The sequence below is a fragment of the Aquarana catesbeiana genome, linkage group LG02 (assembly GCF_042186555.1).
Source record: "Aquarana catesbeiana isolate 2022-GZ linkage group LG02, ASM4218655v1, whole genome shotgun sequence".
Classification (NCBI taxonomy): Eukaryota; Metazoa; Chordata; class Amphibia; order Anura; family Ranidae; genus Aquarana; species Aquarana catesbeiana.
The window spans coordinates 627,249,042-627,269,981 of NC_133325.1; the positions used below are offsets into that span (position 1 = coordinate 627,249,042).

The window sequence follows — 20,940 nt, forward strand, 5'->3', positions numbered from 1 at the left end:
GGATTATTGCGGTGCCACAATTAAAGTAGAACACGTTTGTGATAAAATTTCTTTTTTATTTTATTAGTATCAAAAGGCTAAAAAATGTATATAAATCATACATATATAGAAAATTTGAAAGACAAGAAAACCAAAATACAATTCAAGATAATGACCGTCACCACTGATGTTGAAAGGTGATCGCTGGTCACTTGTCTACAACTAGTTTCGCCAAAACATTGGCTTCATCAGGGGAATGTACAAATTAACACAGAAAATAAAAATACTGAAAAAAGAAGAAAAGGGTATGTTATTAGACTGAATCCACATAATCTAATATAATAGAGGCGAACTGTCATATCACAAAATGGTCAAAATACTGTCCAGCCCATGTCCCCAGGCTCCCAGTCCCCACACTCGAGACGTACTGTGCAGGAGTCCCAGGACACAAGGAGAGCAACACCAGACCACTGAGAATATTAATCACACTCAGCCCTGTATTTGGCTACAGGGGAATCAGAAGGCGCCTAGAGGAATGAAAATTAGCATGTAAGTGTCCAATTATTCATTAATTAGTAAGGGGAGCTAAGCCTCAATTACATACCCTAATTATATACGGAAGAGACACCCAATGGTGCACGGGAAGAATCACGGCACAATGGTTGGATGCAGAAATCACAAAATATATGTGTAGCCGAAAGAACTAAAAGATGGTACAAAATAGTGGTATTGGTGGGATGACCAAGATTTTATATAGGCTAAATAAATTATGGACAGATACTTATAGTGGATTTGAGGAGCTAATTAGTTAATTAACTCTGAATGCTTACCAAAAACTTATCCCACAGCAGGTAAGTAAAGATTGCTGAGATGTGGCAGCCTTTTAAATCCCCCACCCGATCAGCATGATGGAGTCAGCCAATCAGGAGTGGATGAGAGGCGGACAGGGCGCATGTGCAGTGACCACAGCCACCAGCCTACACTACCCAGAGGACCGAGCGTCGACCGCGTCACATGGTAGTATTTACCAGTGACGCAGTCTATGTAGTGACGGTCATTATCTTGAATTGTATTTTGGTTTTCTTGTCTTTGAAATTTTCTATATATGTATGATTTATATACATTTTTTAGCCTTTTGATACTAATAAAATAAAAAAGAAATTTTATCACAAACTTGTTCTACTTTAATTGTGGCACCTCAATAATCCCATTCCCTTTGCCTCTATTTGAATACTCTTTAAAGGGATGAGGTGCCGTATCTACCAGGACATGCCACCTATCACCTATTTATAAAAGTCTTGTACCTTTCCAATTGTCTACAAGATGGCACCATATCAACTTATGTCCTTTATAACACACATATGACTAAAAACAAAAGTTGTCAGCGCTACATATACAATTAGAAACAAAGAGACACGACAGGAAGAGAAAAGTAGAAAATCTAAAATACAGGAATATCTAGCGGAAGTTAACCTACCAAAGATAACATCAGAAAGTGCAGAGCTCCTAGAGGAACCAATCACCCAGGAGGAAATTTATAAAGCCCTAAGGGAAACACCAGGGGGAAAAAGCCCAGGCCCGGAAGGGTTTACGATCAGTTATTATAAAAGATTCAAAGAACAGTTAGTACCAGTATTATGTAACTATTTAAACAAAATAGGGGAAAATGAAGAAATAAGAAGAGAATCTCTCCTTGCTAATATTTCAATAATACCAAAAGCAGGTAAAGATAGAACTGTCTGCTCTAATTATTGGCCTATAGCGTTGTTAAACGTAAACACAAAATTATATACAAAAATCCTGGCATTGAGACTAAAAAACTTAATACCAGAATTGATAAATGTGGACCAAGCAGGCTTCGTACCAGGAAGGGAGGGAAGGGACAACAGCATAAGAACAATGTTAATAATGGGCAAGGATAAAGAGAGGAAATCCCCAATGCTGCCAATTGATGATGAAAAAGCATTTGATCGAGTAGATTGGGGATTTATGATGGATACACTCTGAAGTATAGGCCTGGGACCAAGATTTATGAGATGGATTAATAAATTATGTAAATATCCTACGGGCAGGGTTAAGGTCAATGGAAGTATGTCGTCTGCCTTTGAGATGTTCAATGGAACAAGACAAGGATGCCCGCTCTAGCCACTCCTGTATGTAATTTCATTAGAACCATTACTGGCAAAAATACAGAAAAACATGGATATAGGAGGGGTTAGAGTGGGAGAAGAAGAGCACAAGATAGCGGCATACACAGACGACATACTTCTATATATAACCAAACCAAGGCTGCTGTTACCTAGTGTAATAAGAGAATTAAAAGAATATGGCGAGCTCACGAACTTCGAGATTAATTCCATAAAAACAGTAATACTAAACCTAGGAGAAAAAGAGATGGGTGAGAATGGAAGACACACTAAACATGACACAACTTCAAAAAAATATTTGGATACCACCAAAATTGACAATACACAGTAAAGACACACAATTTAACTAAAAAATGTATTTAAAGTATGGGTCACACTATATCGAAAAGAAAAATGGAAATACAATTCTCCTTTAATCCCACTAGCGGGCACAAATTTTTTTATCCAGGAAATGGGACATGGCTGGGAAATCAAATGGGAACCACACAACTAAAGGACATTATCACGCAGGGTAAAATTAGGACAAGACAGGATTTACAGTACCTGCCCGCGAGAATGTGTTTCCAGCGCGATCGGCGACAGGGTACTGTACATCTCGCGCTGGCTGCAATAGGAAAAATACATTTTCCTATTGCAGCCAGCGCAAGAGGGAATTCCCCTCCAAGAGCATACTGGGCCCTTAGGTCTGGTATGGATTCTAAGGGGAACCCTTAGGCATGGGGTCCCCCCCAAAATCCATACCAGACCCTTATCCGAGCACGCAGCACGGCCGGTCAGGAAAGGGGGTGGGGACGAGCGAGCACCCCCCTTCTGAAACGTACCAGGCCGCATGCCCTCAACATGGGGGGTGGTGCTTTGGGGAAGGTGGGTGCCCTGCGGCCCCCCCACTCCAAAGCACCATGTCCCCATGTTGATGAGGACAAGGGCCTCTTCCTGAGAACCCTGACACTTTTTTTCCCAGGTGAATGGGTAGGGGTACGATGTACCCCCATATTTATTCACATAGGGTGGAGGGCCGGGATCTGGGGGCCCCGTTATTAAAGGGGGCTCCTGGATTCCGATAAGCCCCCGGCCGCAGACCCTGACAACCAACGGCCAGGGTTGCCGGGAAGAGGCCCTTGACCTTATCAACATGGGGACAAAGTGCTTTGGGGTGGGCGGACCGCAGGGCGCCCCCCTTCCCCAAAGCACCCACCCCCCCATGTTGAGGGCATGCAGCCTGGTACGGTTCAGGAGGGGTGGTGTTCATTCGTCTCCATCCCCTTTCCTGACCGGCCGTGTTGCGTGCTCGGATAAGGGTCTGGTATGGATTTTGGGGGGACCCCCACGCCGTTTTTTCGGTGTAGGGGGTTCCCCTTAAAATCCATACCAGACATAAGGGCCTGGTATGCTCCTGGAGGGGAAACCAAGCCGGTTTTTAATTTAAAATTTGGCGTGAAGTTCCCCCTTTATGATTCATACCAAACACCTGTCAGCAATGCTTGTTGCTCATCGGGAAAGGAAAAAACACATTTTTCCTTTCCTGATAAGTGAGCCAGGTCGGCGCTGGCTCCCGCGAATGGGCTCGCAGGTGTCAATCTCGCTGATAACAGCGGCGAGATTGACACAATATCGCGGTCACCTACTGTAATAATGATTCACGGGTGGCAGCAGGTTAATGATTGGGAATATTTGCAACTAAACCATCTAGTAAGTACAATCCCTCAACCAATCAGAGATTGGAGTTAAATCCAATCGAAAAGCTCTGTAACATAAAAACGCCTCTAAAACATGGAATATCTCAAATGTACGAAATATTAACAGAATTAGAAGGACATGGGACTTTACCCTTTATAGAAAAATGGGAACAAGACCTAGGCATAAAATTGGATGAAACACAAATGATAGGAGCAGTACATAATTTTGCATCTGACATAACTATGATAGAAGCAAACTATAAGTGTATGGTACGTTGGCACTTGACACCAGAGAGAATTAACAAATTCCAGCCAAATATGTCCCCTCGGTGCTGGAGGAACTGTAATCAATTAGGAATGACAATGCACATATGGTAGGAGTGCCCAAAAATAAAAGCGTACTGGCAGGAAATATTAGAATATATTGAGGAGATAACCAGGGAGAGGATCCCATAAAACCCCTGGAATTGTTTGTTCCACGGGACAAATAAAACAAGAAAACAATATAAGAAAACTCTGATTCCATCCCTGCTCAATGCAGCAAAAGGACTAATCCCAAAAAATGGCTACATATAAGGAAACCAAGAATAAAAGAGTGGTTACAAAGAGTAGACCATACTAGTAACATGGATTACCTATGCAGCAGAGAGCAGGAACAGGAAGAAAGACATCGAGTCTAGGAGAAATGGGGGCCTTTAAACTGTCAGAAAATTATGTGCAGGGCATGCGCGAATAGACATAAGAGACAGAAGAAAAGGAATTGAGGATAACAGATTGGGAGGGGGGAGGGGAAATAAAGGGGATTAGAAATAAGAGGATGTATGAAAGATTTTAATACATATTTTATTTTTGTACTGTATATGGAACATTTCTCAATAAAGATTAAATAAAAAAAAAAAAAGCAAATCGCTATGTGTGGCAGGAAAACTAACACTGCACATCACCCTGAACACACCATTCCCACTGTGAAACACGGTGGTGGCAGCATCATGTTGTGGGGATGCTTTTCTTTAGCAGGGACAGGGAAGCTGGTCAAAGTTGATGGGAAGATGGATGGAGCCACATACAGGGCAATCAGAATGGCTCAGTCAAAGTCCAGCCCTAAATCCAATTTAGAATCTTTGGCAAGACTTGAAAATTGCTGTTCACAGACGCTCTCCATCCAATCTGACAGAGCTTAAGCTATTTTGCAAAGAAGAATGGGCAAAAAATTCACTCTGTAGATGTGCAAAGCTGGTAGAGACATACTCAAGAAGACTTGCAGCTGTCATTGCAGTGAAAGGTGGTTCTACAAAGTATTGAGTCAGGGGGGCTGAATACATATCAACCAGCTCCATAGAAAGCTGGTTTGATTCACATGTTGTGTAAATCAGATATGCTTCAAAACGTATCCAATTCACATATATGTGAATGGAGCCTTAATCGTAGAGATAGACCATCTCTTTGATTAAGCCTGTAAATGTTAAATGCCTCAGAGAGAGGCAAACAATAGGCAGGGACTCTCCATGTGTTTGTTCTGGTTGAATCAAGCTTTTCATGAAGAGTAATGTCAGCATTGTGTGGCCTTTTGATTAGCAGTAATGGACTCCCCTCAGCCTCTACCTTGTATATAATGAGCAATTATAGCTGCCACATATACAGTACATATTTAATAACAAGCTATATCTTAACCCGTTGAAAGGACTACACAATCGCTTTCAAGACTATACCTTATAGCTTGAGGTAGGAATTGCCAGCATGTATACATGGTGTTAGAGTAGTACATCATCATGTGAAATAGGGACTTTGGACTTGATTTGACCAGATATACTGAAGAAACATCTGTGTTAGAATAATATGCTAAAAATAAAATAAATAAAACACAGTGTTAATTCCTTAAGATCCAATTATCAGGCATGTCATACATGAAGCTAAATATCTGCAAATATAATAGTTTTAGTTGCAGCCACATTGAAGTCAAAGTGCAGACACACAATATCTCACAAAAGTGAGTACACCCCTCACATTCTTTGTAAATATCTTATTATATCTTTTCATGTGACAACACTGAAGAAAAGACACTTTGCTACAATGTAAAGTAGTGAGTGCACGGCTTGTATAACAGTGTAAATTTGCTGTCCCCTCAAAATAACTCAACACAGCCATTAATGTCTAAACCACTGGCAACAAAAGTGAGTACAACCCTAAGTGAACATGTAAAATGTAAATGTGGGGCAACCTCAAATGCAAGGTGGAGTAGCGCAAGGTCTCTAACATCCACCAGCTCCGTGATGTCGTCATGGAGGAGTGGAAGAGGACGCCAGTGGCAACCTGTGAAGCTCTGGTGAACTCCATGCCCAAGAGGGTTACGGCAGTGCTGGAAAATAATGGTGGCCACGCAAAATATTGACACTTTGGGCCCAATTTGGACATTTTCACTTAGGGGTGTACTGACTTTTGTTGCCAGCGGTTTAGACATTAATGGCTGTGTGTTGAGTTATTTTGAGGGGACAATAATAAAATATTTACAAAAATGTGAGGGGTGTACTCACTTTTGTGAGATACTGTAACATACTTTTAGATAAAGATGAAAAAAAATAGCAAATAAAGAAAAAAATAATACAGCGTATACAATTGGGGCACAAGTCGTATTGTAATTGAATGTTATTAAAAATTGCCTTTCCCTTTCAATCTGCAGCTCTGTAATTTTCTGAAAATGCAATGCAATATGGCTACCTGGAGGTGTTCTGTACACAGAATGTGTACAGAACACCCCCCAGAAACATGATTTCCCGCTTGTGTGATTGGATCACTGACTTTCCTAGAAGTCTGCACTAAGATACAAGTCAGATTTCAGGCATCCCTGCAACAAAATGTCATTTTTGGTGAGATAATCCCAATAGTAAATCACATCTAAAGGCATGCAGGTCCAGCAGCTTTCCTCATTAGAGCCCTGAAGGTGCACAGCTGATTGATAATTAGGAAATCACTGCCTTTAAAATCACTTTCCCTCATGGACACAGACAAACACACAGAGATTTCTTCAGAATAACAAAAGGTAGGAATCTGCAACAAAGCTTGTTAAAATCCTTGCAATGTACCTAGATTAACCAGAGGGAAATGTTTTCTTCTCAACAAAAGTGGAGTTACGCTTTAAATAAATAGCTAAAATTAATGTACATTAAAGTGGTTATAATGCCTAAATATTTTTTACCTTAATGCATTCTTTGCATTAAGGTAAACAATTTTAGGCATTAGAATCCCTCCTTGACCCCCCCCCCCATTACTTACCTGAGCCCTCATTCAATCCAGCGCTGTGTACATCTGCAACATTTCTTTCTCCTCATTTTCTGGTCTCTCGGACTTTGCTGAGGCTCCCACTGTTGTCAATCAAAGCAAGTGATGAGGGAGCAGGGGCAGGTCCATGTTCTGCTGTTTGTGTCAATAGACGCCGACAGTGAGACTCAGGAGTGAGCCCGCATGAGTGCCCTCATAGAAAACAACTTTCTATGGGGGCACTCGGTGGAGAGGAGGAGCCAGGAGCACCACCAGAGGACCCAAGAAAAGGAGGTTTGGGGCCAATGTGTGCTACTTTAAATATAAACCTGTTTGTTATTTATTTATTTTTTATTACATTTACAGCCATGGCTGTGTAGCCCGGCTGGGTAGCTTTGCCACCAGATTTGTTGAGAACTGTTGCTACATTACTTCAATATAAGTTTTACATTGCACCCGACTGTGAATTATTGCTGCCGCACACGCTGCACCCCACCTACAAGCGACTTGCTATGGGGGCAATCAGTGCTCATCAGTACTGCCAATCAGTGCTGCCTATCAGTGCCACCTATCAGTGCCCTATAGTGCTGCCTATCAGTGCCCATCAGTGCCACCTATCAGTGCCCATCAGTGCAGCCTCATTAGTGCCTCTTCATCAGTGCCCACCAGTGCTGCCTCATCAGTGCTGCCTCATCACTGCCCATCAGTGCAGCCTATCAATGACCATCAGTTCAGCCTCATCAGCGCACATCAATTAAGGAGTAGGGATGGGCCGAAAGGATCCCTGTTCGGTTCGGACCAGAACTTCCGAACACCGTGAACATTCGGACCCGAATAACGAACCCTATTAAAGTCAATGGGACCCGAATGTCAAATATCAAAAGTGCCCATTTTGAAGGCTTAAATGCAAGTAATTAGGCATACAATGGTTATAGGGGTCCGGGTCCTGCCCTGAGGGACATGGATCAATAAAAAAAAAGTTTGTGAAAAACGTAATTTTTAAATGAGCAGTGATTTTTTGATTTTTAAAGTGAAAGCCTAAAAATGAAAAATTCCTTCCAATATAGTGCCAGGGGGGTCCCCTTAGTCTAACTGTAAAGTGGCAGATCTGTACCATGTCCAGAATCTGCTGCAGCAATGATTGAATATTTAGAGCCAAAAAAATGACATTTTTCCTGCAAGCTGCCTTTATTTTGCTCAGCAACAGCTGGGGAGCCATTGTGTATGATGAGGCCACAATGTAGTGCACTGGGAACAAGATTAGAGATTTTTTGGATACATTCTGGTGTCACTTTGACTTTGGATAGAAGCAACGGATGCGTTAAAATTGGTCTTTGGGTGTCGGTGACGCCTTCCCACTGTAACCCTATAGAGATAATCATGATGAAAGCAAGAATGTTCAAAAATAAAAAGAAAAACTGCGCTGCAGAGCAAAAAAGGTCAAAGGTAAAAGCTGCACACAAAATACACCAATATCTGTGTATACCATGAAAAATAAAAAATAAATAAAGTGCGCTAATTATATGAAAATACACACATAGATGTGAATACATGTGGGTAGTAGTAAAAACCACAATCTACTGAGAGCAAGTAAATGATTCCATGAGTGGTAAAAATATATAAGTGCAAAACATAAAAACTCAAATAAAAAGAAGAAACAAAAAATGTGTACATGTGAAATACAATGATATTAATAGCATGAAAATCTGAAAATCAAACAAACTCAGTCCATGGGTTCAAATATAAAAAGTTCATCAGTGAAAAAAAGCTTCCATCCACTATACAGCTCAGCAGCAACTAATCCCCCTATGAGTGGATTGACAAGGGAGAGAGATGTGCAGGATGGTGCAAATCCACTGGCGGTGACTCCAATAAGTAAGAAAGTGATAAAGGTGGACTCTTACCCTCCGTGTTGGACCCCCTCCTTGGCAGGGTCTATCAGGCATGCAGATTTTTGCCCTCTGCAGGGACCATGTGATGAGAAGATCTCCCCAGCAGCTGTTAGGAATGTTGTCTCCGATCCGGGCTGGTCCAAGTGAAACGCCTGGAGAGGGGGGAAGGAAAGCTCTCTTGCTCCCAGTGTGGCAAAGGAAAAAACAAAAGGAAAAAAGGGGGTTCCCCTGAGTGGATTTTTCCGGCACTTGCAAAAGTTATTATATAAAATGGGAAAATACACATATATATATATATAAGGTAAAACAATGTTTATGTTTATTCAAAAACGTTCTAGTATTAAAAGCAATGCATACATTTGCAGACAACGAAAACATGTACAATAGACATAATACAAAGCGGTTGTGATATCTATTTCGGTTGGCAGGTAACAGATGACGTTTAAATAGTGGAATTCTTTTCAAGTCCGACGCGTTTCGGGTACATTCTATTTCAGTCCTTCTTCAGGGGCATAATTGAAAAGAAAAGTTCATCTAAATTAATTAAAAAACATATATTTGATCAATTGCCATATAAATCTATATGTCAATAACCAATTGTAGGTTAAATGATCCGTGGATCACTTACCTGTTATGTTACCGTTGGTTTTTATGCAAAAAAGACATTGGTAATTACAACCGGGGGCGGGAAATGCTTGTGAGAGAGATGGCGTTTGATTTGGTGTTCATAAATAAGGACAACTGTTCTCTGGGTACTTGTATCTCATATGTAACACTTCCCCAATGAGAAAGGGGAGAGATGAGGGGGAGGGGGAGGGTTTTTTGAGTTTTTTGGTTTTATTTTTGGTGGTGTATATAGAGGTTCACCTACCCCTGCCTCCCCCGGATGCGTGCGGGCCACAGCGGTATACTGGAGCGAAGAGGAACAGTCCTATAAATAAAAGTTCATATAGTTTGAATGAGTAGCGAGTTCTTACTTAATAAAGAAAGCAATAGTAATCTTTTATTGGTATATGTCCATTAATTGCTAATAACCAATGGAAAAAGTCCACTTATAAGTTTATGTGTAGTGAAACACTACTTATATGTCATTCAAGGTGAAGGGAATATGTATTGTTCATTATACTGGTAGTTAATGGACATAGTCCACCTACAAAATATGCATGCATGTACAGTACAGAGCTCCTAAAAAACTCAAAAAACCCTCCCCCTCCCCCTCATCTCTCCCCTTTCTCATTGGGGAAGTGTTACATATGAGATACAAGTACCCAGAGAACAGTTGTCCTTATTTATGAACACCAAATCAAACGCCATCTCTCTCGCAAGCATTTCCCGCCCCCGGTTGTAATTACCAATGTCTTTTTTGCATAAAAACCAACGGTAACATAACAGGTAAGTGATCCACGGATCATTTAACCTACAATTGGTTATTGACATATAGATTTATATGGCAATTGATCAAATATATGTTTTTTAATTAATTTAGATGAACTTTTCTTTTCAATTATGCCCCTGAAGAAGGACTGAAATAGAATGTACCCGAAACGCGTCGGGCTTGAAAAGAATTCCACTATTTAAACGTCATCTGTTACCTGCCAACCGAAATAGATATCACAACCGCTTTGTATTATGTCTATTGTACATGTTTTCGTTGTCTGCAAATGTATGCATTGCTTTTAATACTAGAACGTTTTTGAATAAACATAAACATTGTTTTACCTTATATATATATATGTGTATTTTCCCATTTTATATAATAACTTTTGCAAGTGCCGGAAAAATCCACTCAGGGGAACCCCCTTTTTTCCTAAAAAAGTTTTTTGGATGTGGCACGGCCCCCTTTCCCTTTTAACCTAGGTAAACCAGTCACTTCCCTTTATGACTTGATTTCTTGGTAGAAAATACCATTCCCCGCTCGACTGAGTAAACCTAGGTTAACGTACTCTGCTACCTTGTGGGATAATCCCCATTTCTACAACTAACCATTTTTTCCTATCTCAAGATAAATTTAACCGTTAGTAAAATTACAACCCCTTGATGTCCTCTGAAATGGAGAATGCAAGCTTTGAGAATATATTTGTGGGCCAAGACTGGGAATCACTAAAGCAGAAATATTTGGACAAATTTGGAGATAATGAACGGATTGAAGCAGAGATATCTTCTCTGTTCTTCAAACTCTCCAAAAATTTAGAAAAGAAGTCGCTCTTCTTTTGGCATATTAAATCCTTCCAGGACTATATTAAAAACAATATCAACCCATTGGGTCTCCGTGTCCAGATCTTCCCCACGTTGGAGGACCTGGACACGGACTTCAAATCTACATGGGAAAACATATTACAAACATGCTCACGTAGCCTTATGGAAACGCTAATCAATGAATATACAAAAAGAACTAATGCACTAGATATAGAAATAACTAAAATTTGCGAACTTTTAAAAAAACTCAGAACACACCACTCTGTCACAAACAAGGAGAAAAAACTCAAGATTCATTTGGAATCTTTTAACAAAGACATCCTCATTAAGAAAAATCACAAATTTCAAAGAGACAAAAATGCATTCGAAACTGGGAAGGCATACAAATGGAACCAAAACAGAAATATCAATAGAAACACTAACACTATACCAAATTCTCGCTCTATCAAATCTTCACCACACAATCTCCCTCCAACCACTTCTCAAACAAAATCTACACTTGGTACAAAACGCCAATTCCAAGGCGAGCCTACACAAGACCATAAATCTAAAAAACAGGTCTCAGAAAGGACACCCTTATCTTCACATACTAATCCTGCACCCACTGACAAATCCACTAATGCATCCATATCTCACCATGCACTACAGCAATGCACTTCCTCTAAAAATCAGGACACGATAGGCCCACACGAGCCGAACCATAACGACTCATCTTTTTTAGATCAAATACTGTGAGGAGTCAAGCCACCCCCACCCAACTTGAACACTTACACACAAATGACACTATAGGAATTTATCCTATCACACAGACACATACGGATTCTGACCTTAGCATTATCAACCTATCATCACATTCCCTATCGATGAGTGAAATATCTCTTTTGAAGAAAGGCCTTAATTTTTGCCCTAATAACAATCTAGACAAATTTGAGTTATATAAGGATCTCCAACTATTTGTCCGTAAAGTAATCCTTAAAAAACTTTACCAAAAACAAGATACCATAATAAACTATACTCCTCAAGAAAACCAAGCCTTGGACCAATTGATTGCTCTCCTGGAAGAAAGCGATACGGCTGATTTGATTGATCAAATAGATCTCGCTCAAATCTTACAATCAGTAGAACATTTAGATACGGATGACCGGACCCGTCCAACTATGTCCAAACTAAAGAAAAAATCCGACTTATGCCCACCACCCAGTACGTGTCCGAATGCGGCAGCCTTCTTAAAACTTGTAAACAATGATTTAGACAAACTCAAAATACAAATGAAAAGACCTCTTAACTTAAGTTCGGAAAAATCAGATGCATTAACTGCCCTAGCTACGAACAAAAAAATCACTATAAAACCATCAGACAAGGGAGGCAATATAGTTGTATTAAATAATGAACACTATGTCAGCATCTGCAAAAAAATTCTCGACAATGCAGACTGATATCGTCGAATGCCGGCCTCCATTGTCGAGAAATATAACAGAGAGTTCTACACGCTAGTGGATTCGGCATTTCTGAACAATACCATCACTAAATCAACTTGGACCTTTATAAGGAACAATTTTCCCAGAATTCCGACGTTTTATACACTCCCAAAAGTACATAAAAACCTAACAGACCCTCCAGGTAGGCCTATTATTTCAGGCATTGGTTCGATCAGCGATAATGCTAGTAAACTAGTCGATGAACACTTAAGACCATTCGTAATTTCATTGACATCTTACATTAGGGATACAAGCCACCTTCTACAAATCTTGGATCAACTATATATACCAGATCAATCATTTTTAGTCACAATCGACGTAGAGACACTCTATAGCTCCATTCCACATGATCGTGGACTAGCGGCAATCAGACACATACTTCAACAGAACCCCAACTCAGATCCTGTTTATAATGATTTCGTTGTCGCACTGCTCGAGTACATCCTCACCCACAACGTTTTTTCTTTTGATGGCTCCCACTACCTCCAGGTGCAGGGGGTTGCGATGGGGACATGCTGTGCCCCATCATATGCCAACCTGTACCTGGGGGAGTGGGAGAAAACTTTTTTGTCGGACGATAATTTCTCCCAATATACCAACCACATTGTGGGTTGGTATCGATACATAGACGACATTTTGATCATCTGGAACGGTCCCTTGGATGTACTCGAGCAGTGCGTACTAAGAATGCATAAAAACGATTTCAATCTGACATTTACTATGTCTTCCGATACAAACCGGATAACCTTCTTAGATCTAGAAATCTACAAAAATGAACGAGGTGGACTGTCTAGTAAACTATTCAGGAAAACCACCTCAGGAAATACCATATTACATGCAGCGAGTTTTCACCCCAACCTCTTATTGATTCGATACCTTATTCACAGTATCTTAGAATCAAACGTAATTGTACAGACAATGACACATTCATAAGGGAAGCTGCCAACTTAAGAGACAGACTATTGGCACGAGGATATACACGTACGTCTTTGAAAAAATCCTTTAAGAAAGTATTGGATAAACCTAGGAGTACACTTTTCCAGACCTCTAAACCTAAAGATACCAACTCATTACGTATTATAACAACGTATAACCAACAACACCGCCAAATTAGAAAAATAGTCGAAAAATATTGGCATTTACTAACTCTTGACCCTTCCCTAGGTCATTTGATACCAAATAAACCCTAGTTTACGTTTAGGAGAGCAACATCCATCGGTGACAAAATGGTGAGCAGTGAATTCAAAAATGAATCAACTAAAACACACTGTAAATACAGAGGAACATTCATATGTGGCTCGTGCCGATATTGTGGATACATGTTGACACAAAAGAACCCCACCCTCCCCAATGGCAAAAAACTATTTCCAAAGCACTTCGCAAACTGCAGAACCACTGGAGTCGTTTACCTTCTCCAGTGCGACTGCGGTTGTTTCTATATAGGTAAAACCAAAATGGAGTTTTGGAAAAGAGCATACAGACATATTTTGTCAATGCAAACTTCTGATCCTGATCTCCCCCTGGGTCGCCATGTTGCCCTGGTACACGGGGGCAAATTCCCCAAAATTAAATTTCTAATTCTGGATCGGGTGCACCCTAGCCCTAGGGGGGGCGACTGGAATAAAACCCTACTCCAGAGGGAATTAAAATGGATTTATTCGCTGAAGGCTACTCTACCCCCAGGCCTCAATGATGCCATGTGTTTTAAACCATTCCTCGAAGGCTTCAACTCCGGTGGAATGGAGAAATGAAACACTAATAGACTAAATTAACAGACCCGTTACTAACATGTAAGGAATATGTTCTACCTTTGATCTGTATCCTTTTCCACACCCCTAACTATGCCTAGATATCATGAAATAATATTGTGCCTGATGTCTATACTGTAAACTTTTGGGCTGTCTGTTCTTTGCACACACCACCCCCTGATTATGAATTTCTATGTTTCTATAAAAATCAGCCCCACCCTTTTCTGTACCATATTTTTGTTAATGCAAGACTAAGCATTTATCTATTACCTTCATTCTTAAAGTCAAGATCTGACGGCCTCACATGAAACTCCACACTATAGTGGACTCATCACATCCATCTATAATGGAAGGGGGAGGCATATGTGCAAGTGCACAGATAGCCTAACAGTATTAATCTTACAATACCTCTGGCTGGTCGAACTCTCTGCGATTGTTTATTTGGTTGCACTGGTGTAACGAACGAAGTGATTCTTCGGTCACATATGAATTGGGAACGAGGTATTATCTATCCGCCCCACAATTACTAGCCTACATGCTAATATTAATAGTTATATGTTCATGATATAAATTGCTATGAACTTATCTGAAATGATGCAACCAATGAATTTAAATACAGTTAGAATTTGCTATAATACAAACTTTGAAGCCAGATCAACTCTGTTATCTATTTTGTTGATAAAGATTTTATGTGATACTTGTAACAGCCTGCATTATGTATGTTACTCTTAGTCCTTTAAGGGTAGTTATATAAAAGAACCAGTCCTCTTTCTTCCATCCATAAGTAACCACCCACTAAGAGTACTTGTAAGTATACAAAAACCTGTAATCATGTGTTATTCTGTGATTCTCTACCCACTTCTATATACAGATGGCTCACAATGGACACTTCCCCTTTTATGTTCAAAATTCTCAAACATTAACACTGTTCTTTTGTTTGCCTTTCTCCCGCCCCCCCCGGGTGCGTCCGCCACTAGCGGTTGCCCGGCACGGAAAGGCCGCCCAGCATCCTTAGCTGAGCGGCACTACAGGAGGTTACCAGGGCAACATAACAACTATGCCCTCCACCTCCATATTGCCACTCCGGCGGACATGCGCAGTCCGCCGGTGAGGCTTTCCGTGCCGGTGGGAGGGGTGTGCGTGACGCTGCCCCAAAGTAACTGCGCTCGCGCATGCGCGGTAGGGGCGGCGCCGCGCATCCCCGTCTCAGGGAGCGATTGAGGCTCTCCAGCTGACGAGAATTACCAGTCAGCTGAGCGCGATCATTGCGCCGGCTGATTGGAACTCGTCATACATATAAACTGGCCCCACTCATTCCCAGCTCAGGCGTCTTACCTGCCGGATGCTGGGATGCGTGGCTGGCTAAATATGAATACTGTCTGAGAACAGGTATAAGAACTTTGCTTTTTAACCACTTAACGTGCTGGTCTCCCCTTTCTGCTCTATAGATTTGTATGTACAAGATTTCTCCTTGTCTATCATCATCTTTCTACTATTATTATGGACTTAAAATGCAATACTAAAGTTATCTATATAAGTACCCATTATTTTTCATCCATACACACACTTAAGTGTGTGTGGGTATATGTGTACATGCATGCTTGCATGTGCATATATGCATATAGTCCTTTTTTTATTCATTAGCTTTTGCTTGTTACTGCACACCCCTTACTATATAGTTTTAAACACTATGATCACACAATGTTATAACTGTCAGTATGCTTCAATATGAATCATATGAATGTCTTTAAGGGGAGCTTATAGTGCAAAACGAACACAACTTTTATGAATTCATACTTTCTACCTACAATGACTAGTTAGGAGCTCTGTACTGTACATGCATGCATATTTTGTAGGTGGACTATGTCCATTAACTACCAGTATAATGAACAATACATATTCCCTTCACCTTGAATGACATATAAGTAGTGTTTCACTACACATAAACTTATAAGTGGACTTTTTCCATTGGTTATTAGCAATTAATGGACATATACCAATAAAAGATTACTATTGCTTTCTTTATTAAGTAAGAACTCGCTACTCATTCAAACTATATGAACTTTTATTTATAGGACTGTTCCTCTTCGCTCCAGTATACCGCTGTGGCCTGCACGCATCCGGGGGAGGCAGGGGTAGGTGAACCTCTATATACACCACCAAAAATAAAACCAAAAAACTCAAAAAACCCTCCCCCTCATCTCTCTCCTTTCTCATTGGGGAAGTGTTACATATGAGATACAAGTACCCAGAGAACAGTTGTCCTTATTTATGAACACCAAATCAAACGCCATCTCTCTCGCAAGCATTTCCCGCCCCCGGTTGTAATTACCAATGTCTTTTTTGCATAAAAACCAATGGTAACATAACAGGTAAGTGATCCACGGATCATTTAACCTACAATTGGTTATTGACATGTAGATTTATATGGCAATTGATCAAATATATGAACTTTTCTTTTCAATTATGCCCCTGAAGAAGGACTGAAATAGAATGTACCTGAAACGCGTCGGGCTTGAAAAGAATTCCACTATTTAAACGTCATCTGTTACCTGCCAACCGAAATAGATATCACAACCGCTTTGTATTATGTCTATTGTACATGTTTTCGTTGTCTGCAAATGTATGCATTGCTTTTAATACTAGAACGTTTTTGAATAAACATAAACATTGTTTTACCTTATATATATATATATGTGTATTTTCCCATTTTATATAATAACTTTTGCAAGTGCCGGAAAAATCCACTCAGGGGAACCCCCTTTTTTCCTAAAAAAGTTTTTTGGATGTGGCACGGCCCCCTTTCCCTTTTAACCTAGGTAAACCAGTCACTTCCCTTTATGAAGGAAAAAACAAAAGAGCAGAGCTCCAATAGTGTAAAAAGTTTCGGAATTTATTAAATAAAAGTACAGACCGCAACGGAGAGTGCACGCTCCGTGAGGTGAAAATACAATTAAAAACAAGCCGGCATATAAAAATCGTAATAACCCGTGCATAACATGGGGCAATCGTGACGGCTTACAACGTAGCCACGCCCTACATGTTTCGTCATTAGTAGACGTCTTCAAAGGGGCACGGGCTACGTGTTAAGCCATCCCCTATATAGTATAACAGTGCACACCAAGCCTCATATTCACCTCCACTCTCAGGGGAGGGAAAACCCAAGCCTCTACCTGGTGCTCCTCAGTGAATGGATGTTGCCAAGGTGACACATAGGACTGAAACTAAACAAAACTTCAGCCCCTCCCAGCAGAGCCAATCTCTCGCGCCATCTGGAGGAAGAAGCCCAGTATTACTAGACAATTAATATGTCTTACAGATGCTAATTTGGAACGTAAAACTGACAGAGCAGAAAGGAGAAAATCACTGAATCTCACCAAGAGGCAAGATGTGGTGGAAAAAATTGTAAGTATATATGGAAACGTACGGAAAAGAAACAACGTTCATCTCTGTAAATAAAACCACATTAAAAAAACACATGTATGAAAAAAATATATATATGTATTAAAGTCACACCGTAATAAATGGAGGCCCATCCATGAACGTGAAGAGCACTCGGTATCACAATGATGCGACTAAATCATTATAATGTATAATATCTAAACATATCACTATGCTCCCAAAAAAAAAAAAAAAAAATTGTGAATGGATGAAGAGATAAAAAAAGTGAATGGATGGAGAAAAAAAGAAAAAAAGAAAAAATTGTGAATGGATGAAGAGATAAAAAAGTGAATGGATGAAGAAAAAAAAAAAAATTGTGAATGGATGAAGAGATAAAGAAAGTGAATGGATGAAGAAAAAAAAAATTGTGAATGGATGAAGAGATAAAAAAGTGAATGGATGAAGAAAAAAAAAATTGTGAATGGATGAAGAGATAAGAAAAGTGAATAGATGAGAAAAAAAAAATTGTGAATGGATGAAAAAATAAAAGTGAATGGATGAGAAAAAAAAATTGTGAATGGATAAAGAGATAAAAAAAGTGAATGGATGAAAAAAAAAATTGTGAATGGATGAAGAGATAAGAAAAGTGAATAGATGAGAAAAAAATTGTGAATGGATGAAGAGATAAAAAAAGTGAATGGATGAAGAAAAAAAAATGTGAATGGATGAAGAGATAAAAAAGTGAATGGATGAAGAAAAAAAAAATAGTGAATGGATGAAGAGATAAGAAAAGTGAATAGATGAGAAAAAAAATTGTGAATGGATGAAAAAATAAAAGTGAATGGATGAGAAAAAAAAAATTGTGAATGGATAAAGAGATAAAAAAAGTGAATGGATAAAAAAAAAAAAAAATTTGAAAAATAACAAAAATGAAAAACGTATACAAAAGAAGGGAAGAAAGGAAAGGAAGCACAGGGCCCAAAGCATCACCTATGAGTTGTCAATGAACGCATTCAACTCAATATCAACATTTAGGCCTAAAGGTCTGAGGGAACGGATCTTATAAATCCACTCCATCTCGAGTTTAGAGATGGCCCGTCTTTTAGATCCCCCTCTCCATGGGAGTTTGAGTTTATCAATGCCCATGAACAAAGTGCCGCTAGGGTCTTTTTTGTGTTTGTCTAAATAATGTTTGGAGACTGGGTGGCCCAAAAAACCCCTTCTAATATTTCCAATATGTTCCCCCAGTCTAACTTTTAATGATCGGACCGTGCGGCCCACATAGTGGAGCCCACAAGGGCAAGTGAGTAGGTAAACCACATGGGTGGTTGAACATGTGATAAAAGATTTAATATGGAAATGAAGCGGGGAATTATTGGTAATGAATTGACACACCTTTCTCTCCGTTAAAGCATTAATAGCACAAACCTCGCAATTTTTACATTTGAAATAGCCTGTCATATGTTGAAAGAACATAGGTTTATGAACCGGAGGGTCACATGCAGCAGATACCACCCGTGAACTGATTGAGGGGGCACCCCTAAAGACCAGCTGGGGTCTGTCAGGAAGGGATGGTCCAAGCACGGGATCATTCTTAATAATGTGCCAGTGTTTGTTCAACATCCTCCTGACAGAAAAGTGCTGGCAGGAGTATCTTGTGATCAAGGGACAGACCAGCTGACAGTCCCTCTGTGCCCTGGTTTTATCAGCCAGAAGAGCGTCCCTGTCCAGTGATACAACCTGATTGAGTTTTTCAGCCAGAAACTGCGCTTCATACCCCTTCTCTATAAATCTGTCCGTCAAAACCTTAGACTGAGCAAGAAAGTCAGTATTGGTAGAACAATTCCTTTTCAGTCGGATGTACTGACTTTTAGGGACAGAGTCCAGCCAAGCTTTATGATGGCAGCTGTCCCTCGGGATAAACGAATTGCGGTCAGTGACCTTGAAATAGGTAGAGGTAAGTAGAGAGTTATTTTCACCTCGTATCTCCAGATCCAGAAAGTGTATTTTTTCCTGGCTGGCCTCATATTTAAAGGATATACCCCTCTCGTTGGAATTGAGTCCATCCATAAAGGAACAGAGAGAGTCATAGGAGCCATCCCATAGGAGGAAGACGTCATCTATGTACCTGGCCCACAGGACCAATTCCGGTTTCCGGTGGGCATAGATGACGTCCTCCTCCCATTTCCCCATAAAAAGGTTCGCCAAGCTGGGGGCAAATTTATCCCCCATGGCTACCCCCTTAGTCTGGAGATAAAACTGTTTATTATGCCAAAAGAAATTATGTGTAGTGGCATATTCTAAAAGCTCCATAATAAAACGTTTTTGCTTCTTGGGTAGGGAGGCATCCTTATCAAGGAAAAATTTCACCGATTTAATACCCCAGTAATGGGGGATGCTAGTGTATAGAGAAGTGACATCGGCAGTCACAAGCCAATGCCCTTCTCTATAATTACTAGTCTTGAGTAGATTGATGGTATGTCTAGTGTCCTTGATATATGCTGGCAGAAGTTGTACAAGTGGTTGGAGGAAATTGTCAATGTACTTACCTGCCCTGGAAGTAATGGAATCTATTCCACTAATGATGGGACGACTTTTTTGTTTCTTCTTTTTATTTGAGTTTTTATGTTTTGCACTTATATATTTTTACCACTCATGAAAGCAAGAATGTGCCTTGCTGTAAAAAATTGCAATGATATGCACCTGTCAAACAGGTGCAGAAAAATTGGTCTTTGGGTGTTAATTGTGCCCATTAAACCTATATCAAAAACATTCCTCCAGATGAAATTATTGAACACCCCAAAGCTAGGCAGCCTCGATTCCACATCCCAAAAAGACTTAATCAGTGACATCGGCATCAGGGGCTTCATAGCTGGTAATCCAGGACTGGTTCATTTTTATAAAAGTCAAATGGTCTACAGAGTCTGTGAACAGACGCGTTCTATGATCATCCTAGGGAGGAGGAGCCAGTGACATCAGCCACGAGTGTGCAGCTACTCGGACGGCTGTGAGGAGGAGTGAGCCTGACTGTCATACATGCTGTTTTACCAGTGAACGCATGTAAGTGTATCAGCTTCAGACAGCTGACACCAATCTCTGCAATATCACACTATTGTTTTCTCTTTTGTTATATGTTTGAACATCTCTAAGATATGGAGATTACTAGTAAGGGGTGATCGAACCAGCTG

General features: G+C 40.2%; 1 protein-coding gene across 1 annotated transcript in view; it reads right to left on the minus strand.

The window, feature by feature from the left end:
- The window catches only part of LOC141128842 (acetylserotonin O-methyltransferase-like), a 153,991-nt gene that overhangs the window by 88,541 nt on the left and 44,510 nt on the right, over positions 1-20,940 (minus strand). Inside the window, exon 3 of the mRNA XM_073616404.1 lies at positions 5,512-5,641. Within this exon, the coding sequence (XP_073472505.1) occupies positions 5,512-5,641 (130 nt within the window). The remainder of the gene's footprint in view (positions 1-5,511; positions 5,642-20,940) is intronic.